The sequence below is a fragment of the Vicugna pacos genome, chromosome 4 (genome assembly GCF_048564905.1).
Source record: "Vicugna pacos chromosome 4, VicPac4, whole genome shotgun sequence".
Lineage (NCBI taxonomy): Eukaryota > Metazoa > Chordata > Mammalia > Artiodactyla > Camelidae > Vicugna > Vicugna pacos.
Window position 1 is genome coordinate 55,519,965 of NC_132990.1, and position 20,233 is coordinate 55,540,197.

The 20,233-nt window shown below is 40.6% G+C and overlaps 1 protein-coding gene across 4 annotated transcripts in view; it reads left to right on the forward strand.

The window, feature by feature from the left end:
* The first annotated feature begins 2,909 nt into the window (after positions 1-2,909).
* The window catches only part of SLC44A1 (solute carrier family 44 member 1), a 172,193-nt gene continuing 154,869 nt past the window's right edge, over positions 2,910-20,233 (forward strand). Inside the window, exon 1 of one of the 4 annotated variants that reach the window (XM_072959868.1) lies at positions 2,910-3,326. In XM_072959868.1, coding sequence (XP_072815969.1) covers positions 3,291-3,326 — 36 coding nt within the window. In that variant the 5' untranslated portion in view covers positions 2,910-3,290. Of the gene's footprint in view, positions 3,327-3,605; positions 3,626-20,233 lie in introns of those variants that run through there. The other 3 variants (XM_072959870.1, XM_072959869.1, XM_072959871.1) reach the window with 3 other exon arrangements.

The window sequence follows — 20,233 nt, forward strand, 5'->3', positions numbered from 1 at the left end:
CTCAGTCAAAGTACCAACTGCCACTTTTTAAAAAAAATTTTTATTAGAGGACTGTTCTGAGCAGCTATAGACATACACACACATAGATGCATTTATATTTCTATTACTCCCCAACCTGATATCATGTGAACAACGATTCGGGCTTTATTAAAATCTTCAGAAAGACCATTAGTTCAGCGTTTTCCCTCAGTGAGTGACCAGCACCGAGCCCTCTATTTGAAGCTGGAAACCCCGGAATTCACATGGCCAATTATGCAATAGTAGACCACTGGGAAGCATTTCTGGCTGGCTCAGCTGGTGATCTGATTTTACCCTGCAGCACCAAGATTGATAGACCTTATAATTTTATCCTGGTTAGTGCAGATGCTGTTCTTACATAAGTTTTTTTTTTTTTTAAACCCCTCTTCTTCTCAAAAGAAAAAGAAAAACAAATCTAAGCCCTTCCCAAGTGGCTTGCCTTGATGACACCTCATGGTGGTGAAATCAGTACCCTGATCACTATTGGAAAGAAATTCTCTTTCATGATTTCTTTATTTGCTGTAGTTTAACTTCATTGAATGCTCTGTGTGCTTGTTTATGAGAAAGAGTGAAAAGGAACAGTAATCTGCCCCCCTCTGAATCATTCCTCTTATGCGGCTTTTTTGGACATGAAGAGGGACGAGAAAGACTCATTCTTAGAAGGTACAGAATATCAGTTTGGGAGCTGTTACTTTCTCTCATGCTAATGACAAGGTATAATTTTAAAACATCACATTCATATGCATATAAGGTGCATACATACATAATTAGTATATTTACAAAGCACCTTGCAGAACCTTAGAACTCCTAGTCCCATTAACCCTTTAAGGGAAAACTAGAGCTCAGATCGGTCAAGCACAATGGAATGTGCTCCCTTTCAATTATATTCACCCATCATCCATGTCTAGGAAAGAGACCTCCAAAAAAAGTGAAATGCATTTTTTTTCTGAAGCACTGCGATATTCTGTTATGTATTTATATCTGCTTCTGCAGTTCTAATTGCAATATAAGCACTAGGTACTACATGGAATAACTACGCTAGCCAAAAAGATTTTTATAATCTGAGAGAAATGCTCCCATATTGACTCTGCTAAGAGAAACAACTCCCCTTTCCTTGATTATAAAGAAGGAAGACAGATGGCTTCTTGTTTAAAACTATAATTTTACTTGCAGCCTCCTCCCTCAGTTAAAAACAAGATGTACTTTGAGGCTTTGAGGGAAAATCTCAAGGGAAGGTTTTTTTATTCCTGGCAGCACTGAATAATTCAACAAACATTTAAGAGAGCTGAGGGATATACAAAGGAGAAAATGCTTTCTCTTGTTCTCAGGGAGTTTACAGTCTAATTATGAAGTTTACAGGATTGGGACCAGAACGATTAAAGTTTTATTTTTTTCACTATTTTATGGCCTAATGGTTACTGGTAACACATCTCAGATTCAACAGCCCAGTGATATGGTGGACCCTCTGATAAAACTGGAAGGGAACAGAGAACAAATGCAGACGGAGAATTAATGATCTCAACCAGTACTTGCTGAGCCCTTACTGACTTATTAGCTGCTTTAATATGTTACTTAATCTTGACAACAACCCTTCCTGGTCATCCTTATTATCTGTGTTTCACAGGGGAGAAGAAAGAGTTTTCGAGAAGTGATTCATCCACAGTCACAGACCTAGAAAATGGTATTGAAATACACCAACTGGAATTTCTTTTTTGGCCTTTTCTTTGGCTGTCCCCAGGTTCCCATCTTGACTTTTCTTTGCTTAGATTCCTTTTCAAGGCACGTGAAGCCAATTTACTTCTGTGCTATTTTTTCCCTGTAGACTTTGAGCAGTCTTTACAACTTGCTGTCCTTCACTCCATGAGCCAGGCTTTCTAGAGTCTCCCTTGCACCTTGGCAATAAACTTTTTTTTTTCTCTTTTCTAACTCTGTCTTTAAGACTTTCTTTGACAGGATGAAATGAAACATGTAAAAGGTTTATAACCGTGCCTTGAAGTGGTTCTCTTAATATTAAGTATGGTCTTTTAGTTTTATTTCTGCCACATTTTCTTACCTCACACTATTTCTCGACGACTTAAAGGTTGTAAGTTTCTTGAATGTGGTGACTACGTCTACTCTAACTTGTTGATACCGCATAGCATATTCATGTAGCAACGGGGACTAGTAAGAGAGCCGAAACTGTCTCTTTTGCTCACCTCTTTATTCCCAGTGCCTGTAAATTATCGAATTTAGCATGCCCTCAATATACATGTTTTAGTATGATGAGTTACTACCCGCCTATTGTTTTCCGTGTGTTATTCTGTATAAAAAGTTTCCTTCAGATCCAATATGGTTCTGAATTGAGAGCCCTGGAGGGGTTTTTGCCTTTTCCCTATTTTCAGCCCTCTGTATCAGTTTCGACCTTGGGTGCATTCCATTTAAGCTCTTAGTGTCCTTCAAGGCTCAGTTTCCACATCAGCAAAATGGGACGAGTAGCAACAGATGCTTGTTTCTCCTCATCTTTTATCACCTACTCGTTTTCCAGGGGCTTATTGTGTACGCTTGGTTCTGGATGAAAATCAGCCACCTGAGAGGTAAGAAGCCACTAGGGTCCTCAGGTTGCGAGCCCAGTGTGGATAGCGAGCAGCTCCGCCCGCCTCGCCCGTGCCCGTGCCTCGTGGGTCCGGAAGCAACCCGACCCCATTTCGGCTGCGAGCCTGCCCAGTCCTCGGGCGCCCCAGCCTCAGGCGCCCTCTCGCCCCGAGGTAGCGCTCTGCCTCGGTGCCACCGCTAAATGGGCTCGGCACCGCGCAGGCTCTGACGCGCGCCGAAGGGCCCGGCCTCGTTTTGGCCGCAGCCGCCCGGCCGCCCGCGCGGCGCTGCACTGGGGGCGGGGAGTCTGATGGGAGACGCGCGCCGCGCTGAGGAGGCGGCGGCCCGGGAGAGGGAGCGGGAGAGGGACTGGGCGCGGGAGGCGGGAGGCAGGAGGCGGGGGACAGGGGGAGGCGCCGCCGCCGCCGCCCGCCCCTTTCCGCTGGGGAACAGCTGCAGCAGCAGGAGCGGAGCAGGAGCAGCGCAGCCACCACCGCCGCCGCCGCCGTGGGATGTGGCCGGCGCCCGCCCCGAGCCGCGCCGCCCCCTGAGTACCCGCCGCCGCCCGAGCCGCCGCCACCGCCGCCGAGCCGTGCGGGGCCAGGCCGCGCCCTCCCCGGGCGCCCGCCGGCTCGCATGCCGAGGGGCTCCGGGGCGTAGCTGCGCGCCCGGCGCCGCCTCCGGGCTCCTCCGGCCCCGCCATGGGCTGCTGCAGCTCCGCCTCCTCAGCCGCGCAGGTGAGGGGCTCCCGCCTCCCGGCCGCCCGCCCGGATGCCTCCCCCGCCCCGCGGGCGCCCGCCGCCTCCCACCACCCGCGAGCTTCCCTTCAGCCCACTGTACACTCCACAGGCCCCCACACCCGCCTCCCCATCCCGCCTCCCCCTGTCCCGCAGATGCCCCCGCGCTTGCTCCGGTGACTGCCGACTCGCAGACGCCTCTGCGCGGCCCCCGGGACGCCCCTAACGCTGCCGGCCCCTTTCCGACTTGGCCGCTTCCTCCCAGTCACACCTGAGCGGCCCGTCCCGCCAGCCTGCAGGTAGAGGCAACGCGGGCGCCTGCTCCCTGCCCCAGGTGGCACCCCTTTCCCCCGTCTTCCGGGCCTGGCTTCTCTCTTCCCGCCTCCGTGGAGTCTTTCTCCTCCCCATCCACCGACTGTTTTCTGTGCTCCCTGGAGGAGTACCCCCAGCATGGGCTGTTTACCCTACTCCCACCTTATTACAGTTTCTGCTCTATTAGATATTCTGCCCCTTTTCTCTCGCCCGCCGCCCCCCGTCCAGGCTCTAAGTGTTTAAGCAGGTTCCAGAGCCCTTGTACAACCCACTTCCCCGATCCTGGCCGCTCGCTGCCACCCATCCCCCCTTTGTGCCTTGACCCCGGGCACCGCGGCCTCTTCTCACACCGAGGCCCCTGCGGGAGCGCGGGGACTGGGCTGGGAAGGAGATTGGGCACCTGGTGGGTGACGGGAGCGTTACGGAAACTCCCTCTTTGTTGCCAGTGTAACAGGAGGAAGAGGTGCCGAATTTAGTTTTTCTGTGGGCACTGGCTGAATGTTGTCGCTGAAGGCTGAGATGCAGAGATTTCTCTCGGCTTCTACCCTGCCCCCATCCAAATTTCGCTAGCCTCCCTCTCGCCGATCTGAGCCCTTAACCTGGATGGAAATGTTTAGACAACTGTATAAGAATCAAATGTAATAGGACTTGACTGCTGGCCACTAATAACTGAGAGGACCTGTTTGTAAATTACCTAATTTAGTGGATTAGTGAGTGTATTTACAAATACGATAAAAAGCAATCAGGAATACTGCATCAAACTGTCTGGTGGTGGTGTATGAAAAATAGGCTCTGACAACGCCTGGGATGTAATCTTACAGTTTCATTAGCGTAGATTTTAACTATGGTCTTTGATTTTGTTTGTTTTGGGGGGAGAAAAGGGCTTTTGTTTTTAGAAATAAAAGCTGGTCAGTTCTTGGAGAAGAAAAACGCTAATTTGGGGAAAAAAATTCCTTCAGAAATCTAGCATCTGTGATAATGCCAGAAGTGTTTTTGCTGCTGCTAAATGACTATATATAACTCAGTTTTAAATAACCTGCATACTTGTTCTGAAAATCTGAGCTCTGTTAGAAAATGACTAGAATTGCAGATGAATGGAGGACATTTATGTTTTATTAAGTATCCATCTTATTTGTCCATTCCTTTTTCGAGTGTTTGCTTACTCGTGTGCTTTTTTTTTTTTTTTTTACCCCCTTTCCTTCTTTCTACCAGTCAGGGTGATTGGTTTAGTTAGTTAAACCTTCCTGTTCAGTTAGAGTAACAAAGAAAAACTATATGTAGTGATGTTATGAAGGAGAGGTCGATAGACCATGGTTTTCATATTAACAGATAAAGGTGTGGAATCACACAATGCCTTTCAGCTGGTTAGGGATTTTGTGTGTATTGGGGGGAATTCAGTTGGGTGCTGTTCATCTAATATTTACTTAAATATCATTTTCACCAAAAAAGTATTTTTCCTGTTGCCTTTCTTTAAAGAACTGGGTTACTTTGCATCCTCTTTTGGTGGTGAAATGCCTTTAAGACAGGAAAGTATTGATAGTTTATGGATGGCTCGGTCAGTGTTTGGACAATTAAATTTGGGAGAGATGGATGGTGGATCAAAACTCTGCTTTAATAACAGGTCTTATATTTGACTACTTCACATCTTACTTTTCAGAATGCTGTCACATACATTTTCTTTGCTTTTTCCTCCTCTTGCAGCCACTGTTTCCATCATGCCATGTTCTACAGACAAGATGCATGTCATGCACCCCAAGGGGTGCATTTTTTTTCCCGTGGATTCCTATAACCAATCAACAGCTGTCACATGCCTTTAAGTTCAGCTTTAGGGACTTGTAGTGTTCGGTGGAGCATTGAGGAGCAGGTTTTGTGCCAATGAGCTGGTCATCTTTTTTTGGTTTTGTTATTTGAGATTTTGGCATCTGTTCTTCATTTGTGAAATATTATCAATCTGCTGCATTTTAATGCCGCTTTCTGGAGCATCGCCAGTTAGTATAATATAGTATCTATATGTGTCGTGTTGAAACAAGATAGGGACGCAGCTGCGTATCTTCTCTAGCCCGTGAACCTCCACAGCACTTTGAACTACTCAGAGGCCTGGATTTCCAGGCAGAATGTTTCTCTCACCCCTTCTGCTGGCTTGTAAGCTTCTTTAGTATAGGAGCTGCTTTTATTTTCCATATCTTTGTATCCATTGCAGTTCCTCACTATACGTTGTATATAATAGTTGCTCAGTGATAGTCAATGAACAGAATACATAGATACACAGATTTGAACATCTGGTGGACAAGTAACATTGAATGTGAATCCAGCCCTGAATCGTGTGCTGTTTTACTTCCATGAGCTGGTGGACTAATTCCACCAAGCCATCCTCTTCTAAGCTCAAATTTGAGCTGTTTTAAAATTTGCCTGCCTCTCCCACATTACTTCCTATTCTGTCGATGGCACCATCAGTTTGCACAGTTGAGCAGGTTTTTTGTGGGTTTTTTTTTTTCTTTTCACTGGTGCTCTTCTTAGTGCTTATATTTTAGTTGGAGCAGTGGCTATAACATCTTAAAAGAACTTGCCTACAGACTCTAATGATAACCTGCACAGCACATCAAACAACGTGCTTTGAGGTAATCTGCAGTTTGGCTTAGCTTTTCTCATTGTTATTGTCAGCAACTGGAAAGCCCTGGCAGGTTTTATTTATGTAAATATAGTATGTTTCCTTTTTGTAGTAGGGAGTCACTTTTGAAATATAATTTATTTTCCCACATAGACTCTTGCTATGTTGTAGACTCTCATAAAAGAGTTTATTGTCTTCCAAACTGTTTCATCTCTTGTAGTCTGCCCTGGTATTATTTTCATTTTCTTGGCACTGTCTGGATATCATAATTTGCCATCAAAATAATTATCCTGTTTTCAGTTTTAAATAAAAGTGTCACAGTCTGTACTAACTTGTGTTTCATTGCTAAAAGAAGAAATTATTGGCAAAATTATTTGTGCTGTAACAGAAATGTGTATCTAAGAATCTTAAGGACTCTTAGATAGGTTTATAGAACTCTTGTGGAATCCTTGTTTTGTTTTGTTTTGTTTTGTTTTAATTAGTGACCACTGCAAGTTACTTGCTAATATTAGTAATTGCTCAGAACAAGCTAACACATGATAGCCTTTGCCTAAAAATCTCTTTGAAGGGGACATAAACGTGAGATGTCTTCAGTTTCTTTTTACAGCACTAATCCTCCCTAAGACTCTTAAAATTTATTCCCAACTCTCCATAATTCGTTTGTTCTGTTATAACCTGCCATAATTTCTATTCTTGTAAAGTTAAACTTCAAAGTTCACTTGTAAATCTTCAGATTTATGAAATGTTCTTTCCCATTGACAAACCAGTTTGAATGAAGGAGGCTTTTGAAAGATTACTTAGCAAATTGCCGACAGTCTTTGTCGTTAATGGCTAGATCATTATTTCTCACAGCAGTGCTTTGGAGGCCAGGAGATTTCGCAAGTGCTCTGAAGTTCTGTGTCCTTTGGTTCTAACTTTAGAAGTTGTAAGCGGGGTGGAGGAGAATCTTTCTGGTTGAACAGACTGCCCCTTGTCAGTCTGACTTTAGGAGAAATTGTTCATGGCAACGGTCTCCTCCCATGTCTTCAAACTGAGAGCTATATATTTAACTGTGTTTTCTAGATCTCATATCTTGCCTTGTGTGTAATGGAAAACAAGCAAGTGGTTCACAAATACTGGTTAACTTCTAAGTGTGTTAACTGTTCCTTAACAGAATTTTAAAAGTACGGTAGTCTCCTTCTGCTTTGTGGAATTTGAAGTCAGAGGGTAAAAATGAAATCTGAAGAGTGTAGTGGGAATTACCAACAGAGACTAAGTTCTTCCATCAAAATATGCCCAGCAAAGTAGACCCGCTCTAACTGGAAGAAAAAGTCGTGGCATGAAGACAATTGTTTTCTTCTTCTTCTGAATACTATGTGGTCAGCATATAAGATCTACCCCTCAAAATATGTAAATCAAAGTTAATGTTAAAATTGGCTGGAAAGTTATGTAAAAAATGGTAATACTTTTTGTATAGCTATTTTCCACAGCCATTTTCATGTTTTAATTTCTCCAGTAACTCTGAAGTTAAACTTACTTCTGTTTTATACCTGAAGAAGTTGAGACTTGGATATTAGGAAATTTGGCTGCTACTCAGCTCACTCAGAGCTACTAAGTGATTGATCCAGACTTCATCTCAGCTCTTCTGAATCTGAGTCCTGTGCTTCCTTTTTGTTTTCGGATGCATGCCTCTCAAATCTTAAATTTCAGCTCATTTTATCTTTAGAAAAGTTCCACTCAGTAACATTTTGAGTTAAGGAATTTGCAAGTTAAATTCATGCCCCTTTGCAGTTAGCTAGCTGCAGAACAACGTAGTATAATAATATAGCAAAACTAGTCCAGTTAGAATGTTTCTGGGCTTAACAAATACTATTTGATGTGTTAATCCTATTGTTTAGAAATGTTACTGGTTTGGAGGATATTTATTTATAGAAATATATTCTATCTATTACTAGTAATTGGTTAATAGCTATTTTTCTGTCTCCTCACTACTATCCCTTCTCCTAGAAGAAAGAAATATTTCGATTTTGAAACTTTGGCTCAGATTTTTGGGACTCTAGGGGATATTAGAGATAAACTAGGCGTACTGTCTCACCTTTCTGTTGAGCTAAACTAGAATTTAGAGATACGAAGTAGTCTGAGGTCAGAGAGATGCATTATAAGGAAGCTAGGACTAGAAACCTACTTTGTCTCTTAGTCTCTTGATCTTTCTGTAGTTACTGTTAATTCTTAATGTTTTAAGTCTTGTCTTTGCAAACCTGGCTGCACATTGAAAACACTTTGAGAACTTTAAAAAATACTGATGCCTGGGTCCTCCTCCTAGAGATTCTGATTTGTGGTCCAGGGATAGTGCCTGGGCATCAAAAGATTTTAAAGTTCCCCTGGTGATTTTCATGTTCTGCCAAGGTTGAAAACCTCTGTTACATACCCTGGCTTCAGGTAATTCCATCTCCTCCCAAACTGAATTACTGGACTGAAACCAGTTCTGTCCTGGCTTTTAACCCTCATGTTCACTCTGATTGCTTAGCACTTCCACTGAAGTATCTTTTGGGCAGTTCAAACTCAGCATGTCATAAACAACTCAGAATTTGTATACACATACACACATATCTTTTCCATTCTCTGGTTCACTGAATGATACCAGTATCCTGGTGTGGATACTGGAAACCTGAGGCATGTAGGCAACCTGCCTTTCATTCTTCCATGTCTAGTCATGATATCTTGCCTCATTTACCTTCTAAACTCCACTGCCAGCCCCCTAGCCCAGGCTTCTGTTATATCTGGCTGGAACCTTGCTTATACATCTCCCCATCTTCATTCACGCTCCCTTCTAATTTTTCTCCATACTGCAATCTTCGTGATCTTTAAGAAATCCCAAGCTGGTTGTGTCCCCCACCTACTTGAAACCTTTTCATGGTTTCTGATACTCTTAGTACAAAGACCGGAATCTCGGACCTTAGCCAACTGCACTGTGTGGGCTGGTCTCTACCTCCAGCATCACTGTCACTTCCTGCCGTGCTCCTCCTTACTCTTTGTGCTCCAGCCTCACAGATTCTTCAGTAGATTGTATTCCTTCTTCTTTTAGGGCTTTTGCTTATGCTTTTCAGTTGTCTGGAAAGCTCTTTGCTTTTTTCCCCTGGCCTTTGGCTGGCTGCTGCTCATCCTTTAAGTTTCAGCCTCAGCGTCACTTGTTTGGAAGAGGCTCCTTGATCCTTCAAACCAGGCCTTGCCTCCTCATTAACTCTCACAGCCTTATGTGTTTTCCCTTTGAAATTTTAAGCAATAAATAATTACACAGTTAATGTCTAGGCCAGGAGTTTGCAGAACTACAGCCCATGAGACACATCTGGCTAGCTACCTGTTTTAGTATGGATTGCAAGCTACGAATGCTAAAAATGGTATCTGTATTTTCAAATGGTTGAAGAAAACTCAAAAGAAGGATATTATTTTTTAAAACAACTCTGTTGTGGTATAATTTCTGTACAGTAAACTATGCATATTTCAGATGTACAATTTGATGAATTTTGATAGATGTATACCCCTATGAAACCACCACCACAATCAAGATACCTAACATTTCCATCAAGCCCTAAGAGGTGCAAATTTTGAACTCCCAATTTATCCCTTCCCACCCTGTTTACTCCCTGGTAACCATAAGTTTGTTTTCTATGTCTGTGAGTCTGTTTCTGCTTTGTAAATAAGTTCATTTGTGTCTTTTTTCTTCTTTTTTTAAGATTCCACATATAAGTGATATCATATGGTATTTTTCTTTTTCTTTCTGGCTTACTTCCCTTAGAATGACGATCTCCATGTCCATCCATGTTGCTGCATATGGCATATTTTCTTTTTTATGACTGAGTAGTATTCCATTGTATGTATGTATGTGTGTGTATGTATGTATGTGTATATATATACATATACATATATATATATATATATACACCATAACTTCTTTATCCAGTCATCTGTTGATGGACATTTAGGTTGTTTCCATGTCTTGGCTATTGTAAATAGTGCTGCTGTGAACATTGGGGTGCATGTGTCTTTTTCAATTATATTTTTCTCCAGATATATGCCCAGGAGTGGGATTGCTGGATCATATGGTAAGTTTATTTTTAGTTTTTTAACGAACTGCCATACTGTCCTCGATAATGGCTGCACCAATTTACATTCCTACCAACAGTGTAGGAGGGTTCCTTTTTCTCCACCCCCTCTCCAGCATTTATTGTTTATGGATTTGTTAATGATGGCCATTCTGACCTGTGTAAGGTGATATCTCATTGTAGTTTTGATTTGCATTTCTCTAACAATTAGATATGTTGAACATCTTTTCATGTGCCCATTGGGCATGTGGATGTCTTCTTTTGAGAGATGTTTATTCAGGTCTTCTGCCCATTTTTTGATTGGATTGTTCATTTTTTTGATATTAAGCTGAATGAACTGTTTGTATATTTTGGAAATTAGTCCCTTGTCAGTTGCATCACTTGCAAATATTTTCTCCCATCCTGTAGGTAGTCTTTTCATTTTGTTGATGGTATCCTTAGCTGTGCAAAAGCTTTTAATTAGGTCCCATTTATTTATTTTTGCTTGTATTTCCATTACTCCAGGAGCTGGTTTGAAAAATGTATTGCTGTGATTTATGTCAGAGTGTTCTGCTTGTGTATTCCTCTAGAAGTATTATAGTATCTGGTCTTATACTTAGGTCTTTAATCCATTTTGAGTTTGTTTTTTATATGGTGTGAGAGAAAGTGCTAATTTCAGTCTTTTACAGGTATCTGTCCAGTTTTCCCAGCACCACTTGTTCAAGAGACTGTCCTTTCTCCATTGTATATTCTTGCATCCTTTGTCATCGATTGAGTGCATGAGTTTATTTGTGGACTTTTCTATCCTGTTCCATTGATCTGTGTGTCTGTTTTTGTGCCAGTACCATGTTGTTTTGATTACTATAACTTTGTAGTATAGTCTGAAGCCAGGGAGCATGATTCTCCCAGCTCTGTTCTCCTTTTTGAAGACTGTTTTGGCTATTCGGGGTCTTTTGTATTTCCATACAAATTTTAATGTTTTTTGTTCCAGCTCTGGGGAAAATGTAATTGATACTTTGATAGGGATTGCACTGAATTTGTCTATTGCCTTAGGTAGTATGACCATTTTAGCAATAGTGATTCTTCCAGTCCAAGAACACAGTATATCTTTCTATCAGTTTATGTCATCTTTTGTTTCTTTCATCAGTGTCTTAGGGTTTTCAGAGTACATGTCCTTTGCCTCCTAGGGTAGGTTTATTCCTAGATATTTTATTCTTTTTGGTGTAATGGTAAATGGGATTGTTTCCTTAATTTCTTTTTCTGCTATTTTGTTGTTAGTGTATAGAAATGCAACTGATTTTTGCATATTAATTTTGTATCCTGCAACTTCACCAAATTCATTGATGAGCTCTATCTACTAGTTTTCTGGTAGCTTCTTTAGGGTTTTCTATGTATAGTATCTTGTCATCTGCAAACAGTGAAAGTTATACTTCTTAAAAGAAGAATATTATTGCATGAGGAATTTATTTCATAAAAATTATAAGAAATTTGAATTTCATTGTCCACAAATAACCACACTCATTTGTTTATGTATCACCTACAGCTGCTCTCATGCTACAGCAGCAGAGTTGAGTAGATAGTTGTGACAGAGACCTTATGGCCCGCGAATGTAAATATTTACTCTTTGGTTCTTTATGGAATATGTTTGCTGACCCTTGATCTAGACTGAGCTGATGAAGAGAGAGACCACATCTGCTTTGTTCATTGCTGTTATTCTCTGTGCTTATCTGGTACCTGGTACATGGTAGGTGCTCGTGAAATATTTGAACAAATTAATAAATGTTCTTTTTCCTTCCATGGGTGGATGTGAATGAACTCCTCCCTTAGAGATTCTGATGTTTTAAAATTTGATAGAATTTTTTTTAAGGGACAAATATTTTTGAAGAAGGTGCTCAACAGAATTTTTAGCAGCTATCCTAAGCAGCTTGTCTATTGCAGGTGTACATCGCACAGGTGAAGCAAGTGTACTTATAAGGTGTAAATAATTGTGTCAAGGTAGCTTGGAAAAGACTAGTCCATTCCAATAACGGGGCAGTTGGATTTACAGTGCTGATGTTTTTGCAGGCACAGATGGATGGGACTTTATGTGCAGAGTTAGAAAAAGGGTTTGAGCTGGTGAAAAACTTAAGTCATTGAAGAGGCATTGTTATTTCTACTGTGGAAATTCACTCTGTGAAAATGGTTAAAGTTTCTAGCACAGTAATATTTCTTCCCTTTTAATATTTTGTGTTTTCTTGTTTATTGGAATATAGCATAGCATAATGTTCCAATTTTGAATTTATGTATTGTATCAAAATTAGTACTTTTTTTTAAAGTGATTTCTGAAAGAGATTTACATTTTTCAGTATGTTTTAATATACTCAACAGGGTGTTGTTAGTTTTTTTCCCTTGATGGACTCCTTTTTGATTTCATATCAAGTGTGTAACAGGATTTACTTTAAAAAATTTGGATAAACTGCTGGAATTTATTATTTTTGTGAAGATAGTATTATTACTCTTTTTAACTGTTCTCTGCAACATGCCATAATCAAATATTTAGGCATTTATTTAGTAAGGAAGCTCCTAAAAGCTTATTTTTGTCCTAATTTTTAAGGTTGTCAGATATGCTGAAAATTGTTGAACAGGAGTGTTTGATTTCTGGATACATTTGTATAACATAAAATAAGGAAAATAGCAAAAAAGATGGAAAAATTGAAAATACATGGTTACTTCAAGATGTTCAAGGAGCAGTGAAGGTATTAAAATTGGCTCCTTTGGTAGCATTGTAATATTGAATGATGATAACGGTCTAGTAAGATTTTTTGTTATGAGCCACTTAAGGATGATTCAGCTATAAGAAATAAAAGACCTTACATCTAAACAGCTAAAACATTAAGGAAAACTTATTATCTCATATAAGTTGAGAGGTAGGTGGCTTCCAGCTTGGTAGGTTCAGTGGCTTGTTGGTGTCAGTGAGGACCTGAGTTCTCTCTCTCTGTCATTTTAAAGAAGGTAGCTCTCAAGATGGATGTGACTGTTGTGGGCTCATCTTTTGCTGAGCTGACAATCTCCAGTGGTTTTCCTTTAATAGGAGTTGGGGAGGGCTGCACAGTCATCCCTGAACAATCTGTAGCACGGAGGAGGCAAGGGAAGGGCTCTGTAATTGGCTTAGACTAACCAGGGTTTCCCTCTGAGTCAAGTGGAGGGCTGAGCAACACCAGAACAAAATTAGGACTCTGCCAGCGAGGCTGGGTGGAGGGTGCGGAGTGGGAACGGTGACTGGGTAGGCAGCCGATAATATCTGCTACATAGTTTTGCCATTTTCCTCTGCCTATAAAATCACACTTTTATAGTGTTTCCTAACATTTTGCTTATCGCTCTGTTACAAAACTTTTCACTGTTCGTAGTTGAAAATCACACAATTATCTTCCTATTTCCCCAGTGATACTGCTCTAGCCACTGCCGAAGCACCCCTCCCCCATCTCTCTTCCCCACCCCCACTGCCTCTTTCTCCCTCTGAGGCGAGGATAGCTTCTGGATAAAGAAGAGCATTTAAGGTTGGAATAATGGTTAAGTAGCTAATTAGTATTCCCACAACCAGTGGGCCCCAAAAGAACCTTGGGGGTTAGGATAACCTCTTCCCTCTCAAGCACCCAATTTCCTTTTCTGGCTTTTCTCACTTCTCACTTCTGTTTTTCTGTTTGATTGGTACATTTTTTTTTTTTAATTTCCCCTCCTTTTCCCTAAAATTTTCTTTTTCCTTCCTTTTCTTTCCATTCCTACCCGATGCACTTAAGGAGCCATAATACTGAGTGGCATATACTAGAACAGAAAAGTTAAAAGAGAGCCTTTCCCCTCCCCTTCTGTTTAATTTCAGTTTTTTTTTTTTGTTTTTTGATATAGCAATAGTAAAACTGAAGATTCACATTATTATGTAGACTATCTCTGTGATATAAAGAGTTCTCACTGTATAAAAACTGCATTTCTGCAACAAATAGCTAATTTACAGAAGAGGAAATAATAAACTAAAATATGTTAAATCTTGCTGATAATCTAATCAAATTAAGGGCACAGAGACACCCTTTTCTTCTGTAACTTTTACCAAAGTTAACAGAATGATATTAATTGTTCATGTGGTTTTGACTCAAGTATACTTTATTGATTTGCTCAATAAATTGGAATGACTCTTTTGGGACACTGATGACATACATGGAAAGCCATAAAAAAGTGATACCACTTATTTAGTAATCCAAAAGAATAGTAATGCTAGATGTAAGACTCTTTCCATGTGGCTTTATTTATAATAGCAAAAGAATTTAATTTTGAACATAATATTTCTAGTGTAGAATTTTCTTGATATAAAATTCAGTTGAATTTAGTCTATTATATGTGTCTCACTTCACCATCTTCAACTAAGTGATCCTCCCTAATCGGTAAGTCGCCTTCTGCCATCCTTATAAGAAATCCTTTCCCTACTGCTGCTCTAAAGGTCTATTAGAGTCCAAAAATTAAACAGCACCTTGTCCTGACAGGAACGTGGGCTGTATAGCCAGACTGTATGGTTTGAAAGCTCTGCTCTGTCCCCAGCTGGGTTATTTGGGCCAAATTCTGTAACATTTGGTACCTCAATTTCCCCAGCTGTAAAATGTGAACAATAATAAAACCTGTCTCACAGGCTTGTGTCAAACTGCACAACCCATGAAACTGTCTCAGACATGGTATTAATATAAACTAAATCTCTCAGGTGTTCTCCTACCCATTAATGCTCCCCTAAACAAATCCTGTGTTTGGGTTTTAGAAAAGGGACCCCCAACTTCCAAAATTTTTAAATTGTGTCTGGAAGATGAGTGCTAAGGATGAAATGAACAGCAATAATAAATTGGGTGGTTAGGAGTTCAGGGAATGGAGAAGGCATGAAAGGATGGACTGGTTGGTGAGTGAGCTTCCTGGAAGTCAGCCTCAATTTGGCCTTGAAGGATGGGCTTAGAAAGAGTGGGAGAACAGATGGATTTTAGTAGAAAGCAGGGACAAGAGAAGACATTACAGTGAAATGAATGGGAACAGCTAGAACAAAGGCAAGGCAGCCTTTCCAAACTTACTGTGTGTCAGTTTGGAAAGGAGACCTGGCCAGAGCAGAGAGAAATATTACATGTAGGGAAGATTTCACTATTTGAAGGGGAGGGGAATGGGCAGCCATGGAGGGTTTTTCTGAGTGATTTAAGGGGGAGTGATCTGAGCCTTGCCTGTGCGTAAAGCAGGAGAAAGGAAACCAGGGGCCACCCTGGAAGCTGTTCAGTAACTCGAACCAGCACTGTAAGTGGGAACCAGAGGAGACATTGTGGACTTGAAATAAGGCAGATTTTCCTCCCTTCATCTGGTATGTGGGGTAGTGGAGAGGGATAAACCAGTTTAGAGTACTGTGTAATGGGAGAAGGGTATTATAATTGGTAGACATGTGAGTTGAGATGGAGGCTAGTATGTGGAGTATGTGGGGAGGGGAAGATGAATTTAATTTTGTGGAAACTGAATTTGAGGTGATAATGATATTAATACCTCCACATAGTGATTTGCCATAGGCAGTTGAAGATCCAGAACTGGATTTCAGAAAATGCTCTAAGTCATGTGCATCAAGGAGATGCTCTAAGGACGAGTGGTCTCCCAGGGGAATGAAAGAGCATGGAATATGAGAGCAGGCCACTAGGTTTTCCCTGCTTTTAGTCCCTAGTTGTCTGCTCTCATATAATAAATTTCATTTTATTCCTGCCACTCTGAGATGGGTACCAGTGTTAGCCCCATTTTACAGATTAAGAAACTGAGGCTCAGAAAGCCTAGGCAGCTTGCCCAAGGTCCCCAAGTAGTGTAAAGCTGGGGGTAGATCAAAACCTGTGCATTCCCTTCTGCCCTGCATTCCCTTCCCTCTGCTGTACTGAGAACTATATTTAAGTACTGTATTAAATGTAGCTTAGATGTCACTTTTCTGTCACTTAAATTCAGAGCTTGTGTGTACAGTTTATTCTGGCTTTAAAGTGTCTGTGTGTGGTGAGAGGGTTGGTTTTAAGTCATTGCACCTCAAACTAAGGTCAGGGTATAACAGTTTGGAACAGAGTCTTTATAAGTGGTGTTTATAAACTTCAGACACTGGGGACCTTGAGTACTGTTCATTTCCTCCTGAGTCCTTCTACAGTTTTTTCTAAGAACTTAAGTTGGAACAAGTCTATCATGGCAGTAAGTTTACTAAATATGACTACAGTTGTGTCCTTTTCCCAAAACTCAGATTCTCAAGAACGCAGTTTTAAATAAGGAATGTGTATTTATTTATTTGGTCAGTCTTTGGAGATCCATGGCCTCTGAAAAGATTAATGTAATTGATGGTAACATTTTTTGCTAACATTATTTAATAATGAGTATCAGTAGGCTCAGGAGCATTAAGAAAGGAAAGGGTGAAGAAAATGACCATGGTGAAGTTGAAGACTCTAGCACAAATGAAGACTCTAGCACATAAGAATCAAATTACAAAGGCAGAGATTTTTACCACTGGGGCAAAACCTGGAAATTTTTTTTTTAAACTAATCTGTGCTTTAAAAACTCAGCTTTTTCAAATCTATTTGGCATGTGATTTTGTATTTTCATAAATTCTAAAAACATCATATGTTGGAAGACTGTTATAAAAACATCAAGTTTTAAAATCTAGCATATTAAATATATTGAAACTAGCTGTACTTTTACATCAAGAAAAACATTTTGGAGTAGACATTGGTGGTTGAAGCAGATTTCAGTTATAAAGGTATGGAAATATTTTAATAAGACACTTCATTTTAAAGTTGAATTCAATTCTGGATTTGGTGATAGTTTTTAAAAGTTTGTAGTTTAATCTGAGACAGTAAACTAAGACCAAGTGGAAACACATGTTTCTTGTTGAGTTAGTGATAAGGGAACAGTTGGGAACCTCCTGTGATGAGGGAATTCTTCCTCATGACCTGCTACTTACCTGAGCTCTGTGCTCTGTTAGGTGGTCCTACACATGCCTTTCCATTTAAGGATACAAATGTTCCTTATGTAAGAGCACCTTAAGCAGGGTTTCTCCAGATATGTGCTCCTATGGGAGGTACCAGGGCTACCAGATGGTCCTCATAGAGGTCAGAAGAGTTTGGGAAGTTCTGCTGGGTGGATAACCTCTACCCCCTCCCCTTTGTGGAGTCACCGTATCAGTGTATTAAAGGCTCATTGCCCCACACGCCACACTCCCATACCCAAAACTAATTTAACTTGGCTTAACTGACCTCATTCAATTCATTTGTCCTTAAAATTTTTTTTTTGTTTTTTTTACATTTTTATTGATTCATAATCATTTTACAGTGTTGTGTCAAATTCCAGTGTTCAGTACAATTTTTCAGTCGTACATGGACATATACACACTCATTGTCACATTTTTTTCTCTGTGATTTATCATAACATTTTGTGTATATTTCCCTGTGCGATACAGTGTAATCTTGTTTATCTGTTCTACAATTTTGAAATCCCAGTCTATCCCTTCCCACCCTCTACCCCGCCCCCCCCCCGGTAACCACAAGTCTGTATTCTCTGTCCATGAGTCCATTTCTGTCCTGTATTTATGCTTTGTTTTTGTTTGTTTGTTTGTTTCTGTTTTTTAGATTCCACATATGAGCGATCTCATATGGTATTTTTCTTTCTCCTTCTGGCTTACTTCACTTAGAATGACATTCTCTAGGAGCATCCATGTTGCTGCAAATGGCATTATGTTGTCGGTTTTTATGGCTGAGTAGTATTCCATTGTATAAATATACCACATCTTCTTTATCCAGTCACCTGTTGATGGACATTTAGGTTGTTTCCATGTTTTGGCTATTGTAAATAGTGCTGCTATGAACATTGGGGTGCAGGTGTCATCCTGAAGTAGATTTCCTTCTGGGTACAAGCCCAGGAGTGGGATTCCTGGGTCATATGGTAAGTCTATTCCTAGTCTTTTGAGGAATCTCCACACTGTTTTCCATAGTGGCTGCACCAAACTGCATTCCCACCAGCAGTGTAGGAGGGTTCCCCTTTCTCCACAGCCTCTCCAGCATTTGTCATTTTTGGATTTTTGAATGACGGCCATTCTGACTGGTGTGAGGTGATACCTCATTGTAGTTTTGATTTGCATTTCTCTGATAATTAGTGATATTGAACATTTTTTCATGTGTTTTTTGATCATTTGTATGTCTTCCTTGGCGAATTGCTTGTTTAGGTCTTCTGCCCATTTTTGGATTGGGTTGTTTATTTTTTTCTTATTGAGTCGTATGAGCTGCTTATATATTTTGGAGATCAAGCCTTTGTCGGTTTCACTTGCAAAAATTTTCTCCCATTCCGTAGGTTTTCTTCTTGTTTTATCTCTGGTTTCCTTTGCTCTGCAGAAGCTTGTAAGTTTCATTAGGTCCCATTTGTTTATTCTTGCTTTTATTTCTTCTAGGAGAAAATTTTTGAAATGTATGTCAGATAATGTTTTGCCTATGTTTTCCTCTAGGAGGTTTATTGTATCTTGTCTTATGTTTAAGTCTTTAATCCATTTTGAGTTGATTTTTGTATATGGTGTAAGGGTGTGTTCTAGCTTCATTGTTTTACATGCTGCTGTCCAGTTTTCCCAACACCATTTACTGAAGAGACTGTCTTTATTCCATTGTATATTCTTGCCTCCTTTGTCAAAGATGAGTTGACCAAAAGTTTGTGGGTTCATTTCTGGGCTCTCTATTCTATTCCATTGGTCTATATGTCTGTATTGGTACCTAAAATTTTTTTTTTTCATCTCATCTTGAGAAACTGATCTACAGGACAGCTTTTTAAGAACAATGCTTGTAATGTTTCTTCTCAGTTCCCTTAAGTGAGACCAAAAGTGAGTATAGCAGCAAGAATGTTGTTGATTAGGTAACCCTTAGTAGGAGGTGCTCAGCAGACATGAAACTGAGTTTGAGCACATCACAAACTTCAACACGTTCTTCACAATATTGACAGAATCATGTAAATACATTTCAAGTCACTCTAACGTACTATAAAAAGCCTTATGATAAATTAAACGCCTTTCGTGTGAATCGTTTCTCAGATTTGTAGACTGAGATATTTAAGAAGTTAGGGAAGGGCAAGTAGTTTACAAAAGGATCCTTCAACTTTGAAACTTCAGAATCCGAATTGCTGTGAGGCCACCTGGCCAACAGCAAGAGAGGGACCAACCTTCTGTGCTTGGGGATTTTCTTCTCTTTTCCTCTGGGTCTTCGGTAAGTGATTGTAGGGCAGTTACAGTTATTGCTCCAGACAGCACTCCAAATGGCCATCTGGAGATGCAATCGAATGCTGACTGTCTTTTGTTTTGAGAAAGAATTCAGGACAGTGATGATATTACAAGGGCTAACCAATACTAGATCTTCAGTAAATGTCTATTGAATATATGTGATGGGGGGATGGGGTATTCAGAGACTGAATTTTTAGTTTATGATGCTAATGATCCTGGTCAGAATTACGATTAAAACAAATACAGCCTGTCAATGGAGGTAAGCGGGAATAAACCTGAAAATTAAAATAAGCTACTATTCCAGATGTTTTAATGCTGGTGATTCTGAACCTGACCTTGTTAGCATGTTTTCCCACATTATAATGAAGTCTTTAATACTAGCCAGTCAGAAAAAAGAAGAGCACATAATTTAGAGACTCTGAGCTTCGTCAGCACCTAAGTATGCTAGGTGGGCAGTACTGGCTCATAGATTTGTAAGAACGAAGGCTTACCTTCCTGCTTCCGCGTGCTCCCCCTTCCTTCTTTCCCACTGACCCGCGATGCACGATACACAGTGAAAGCTCTTTTGGCTCATCTTCTCAGTGCCTAACTGGGAGCAGAGTGGGCAGAGTTACAAATCCTACGTATTTTGTTCAAAGTGTGACCAGAAGGGTGGAGAACAGCCTGC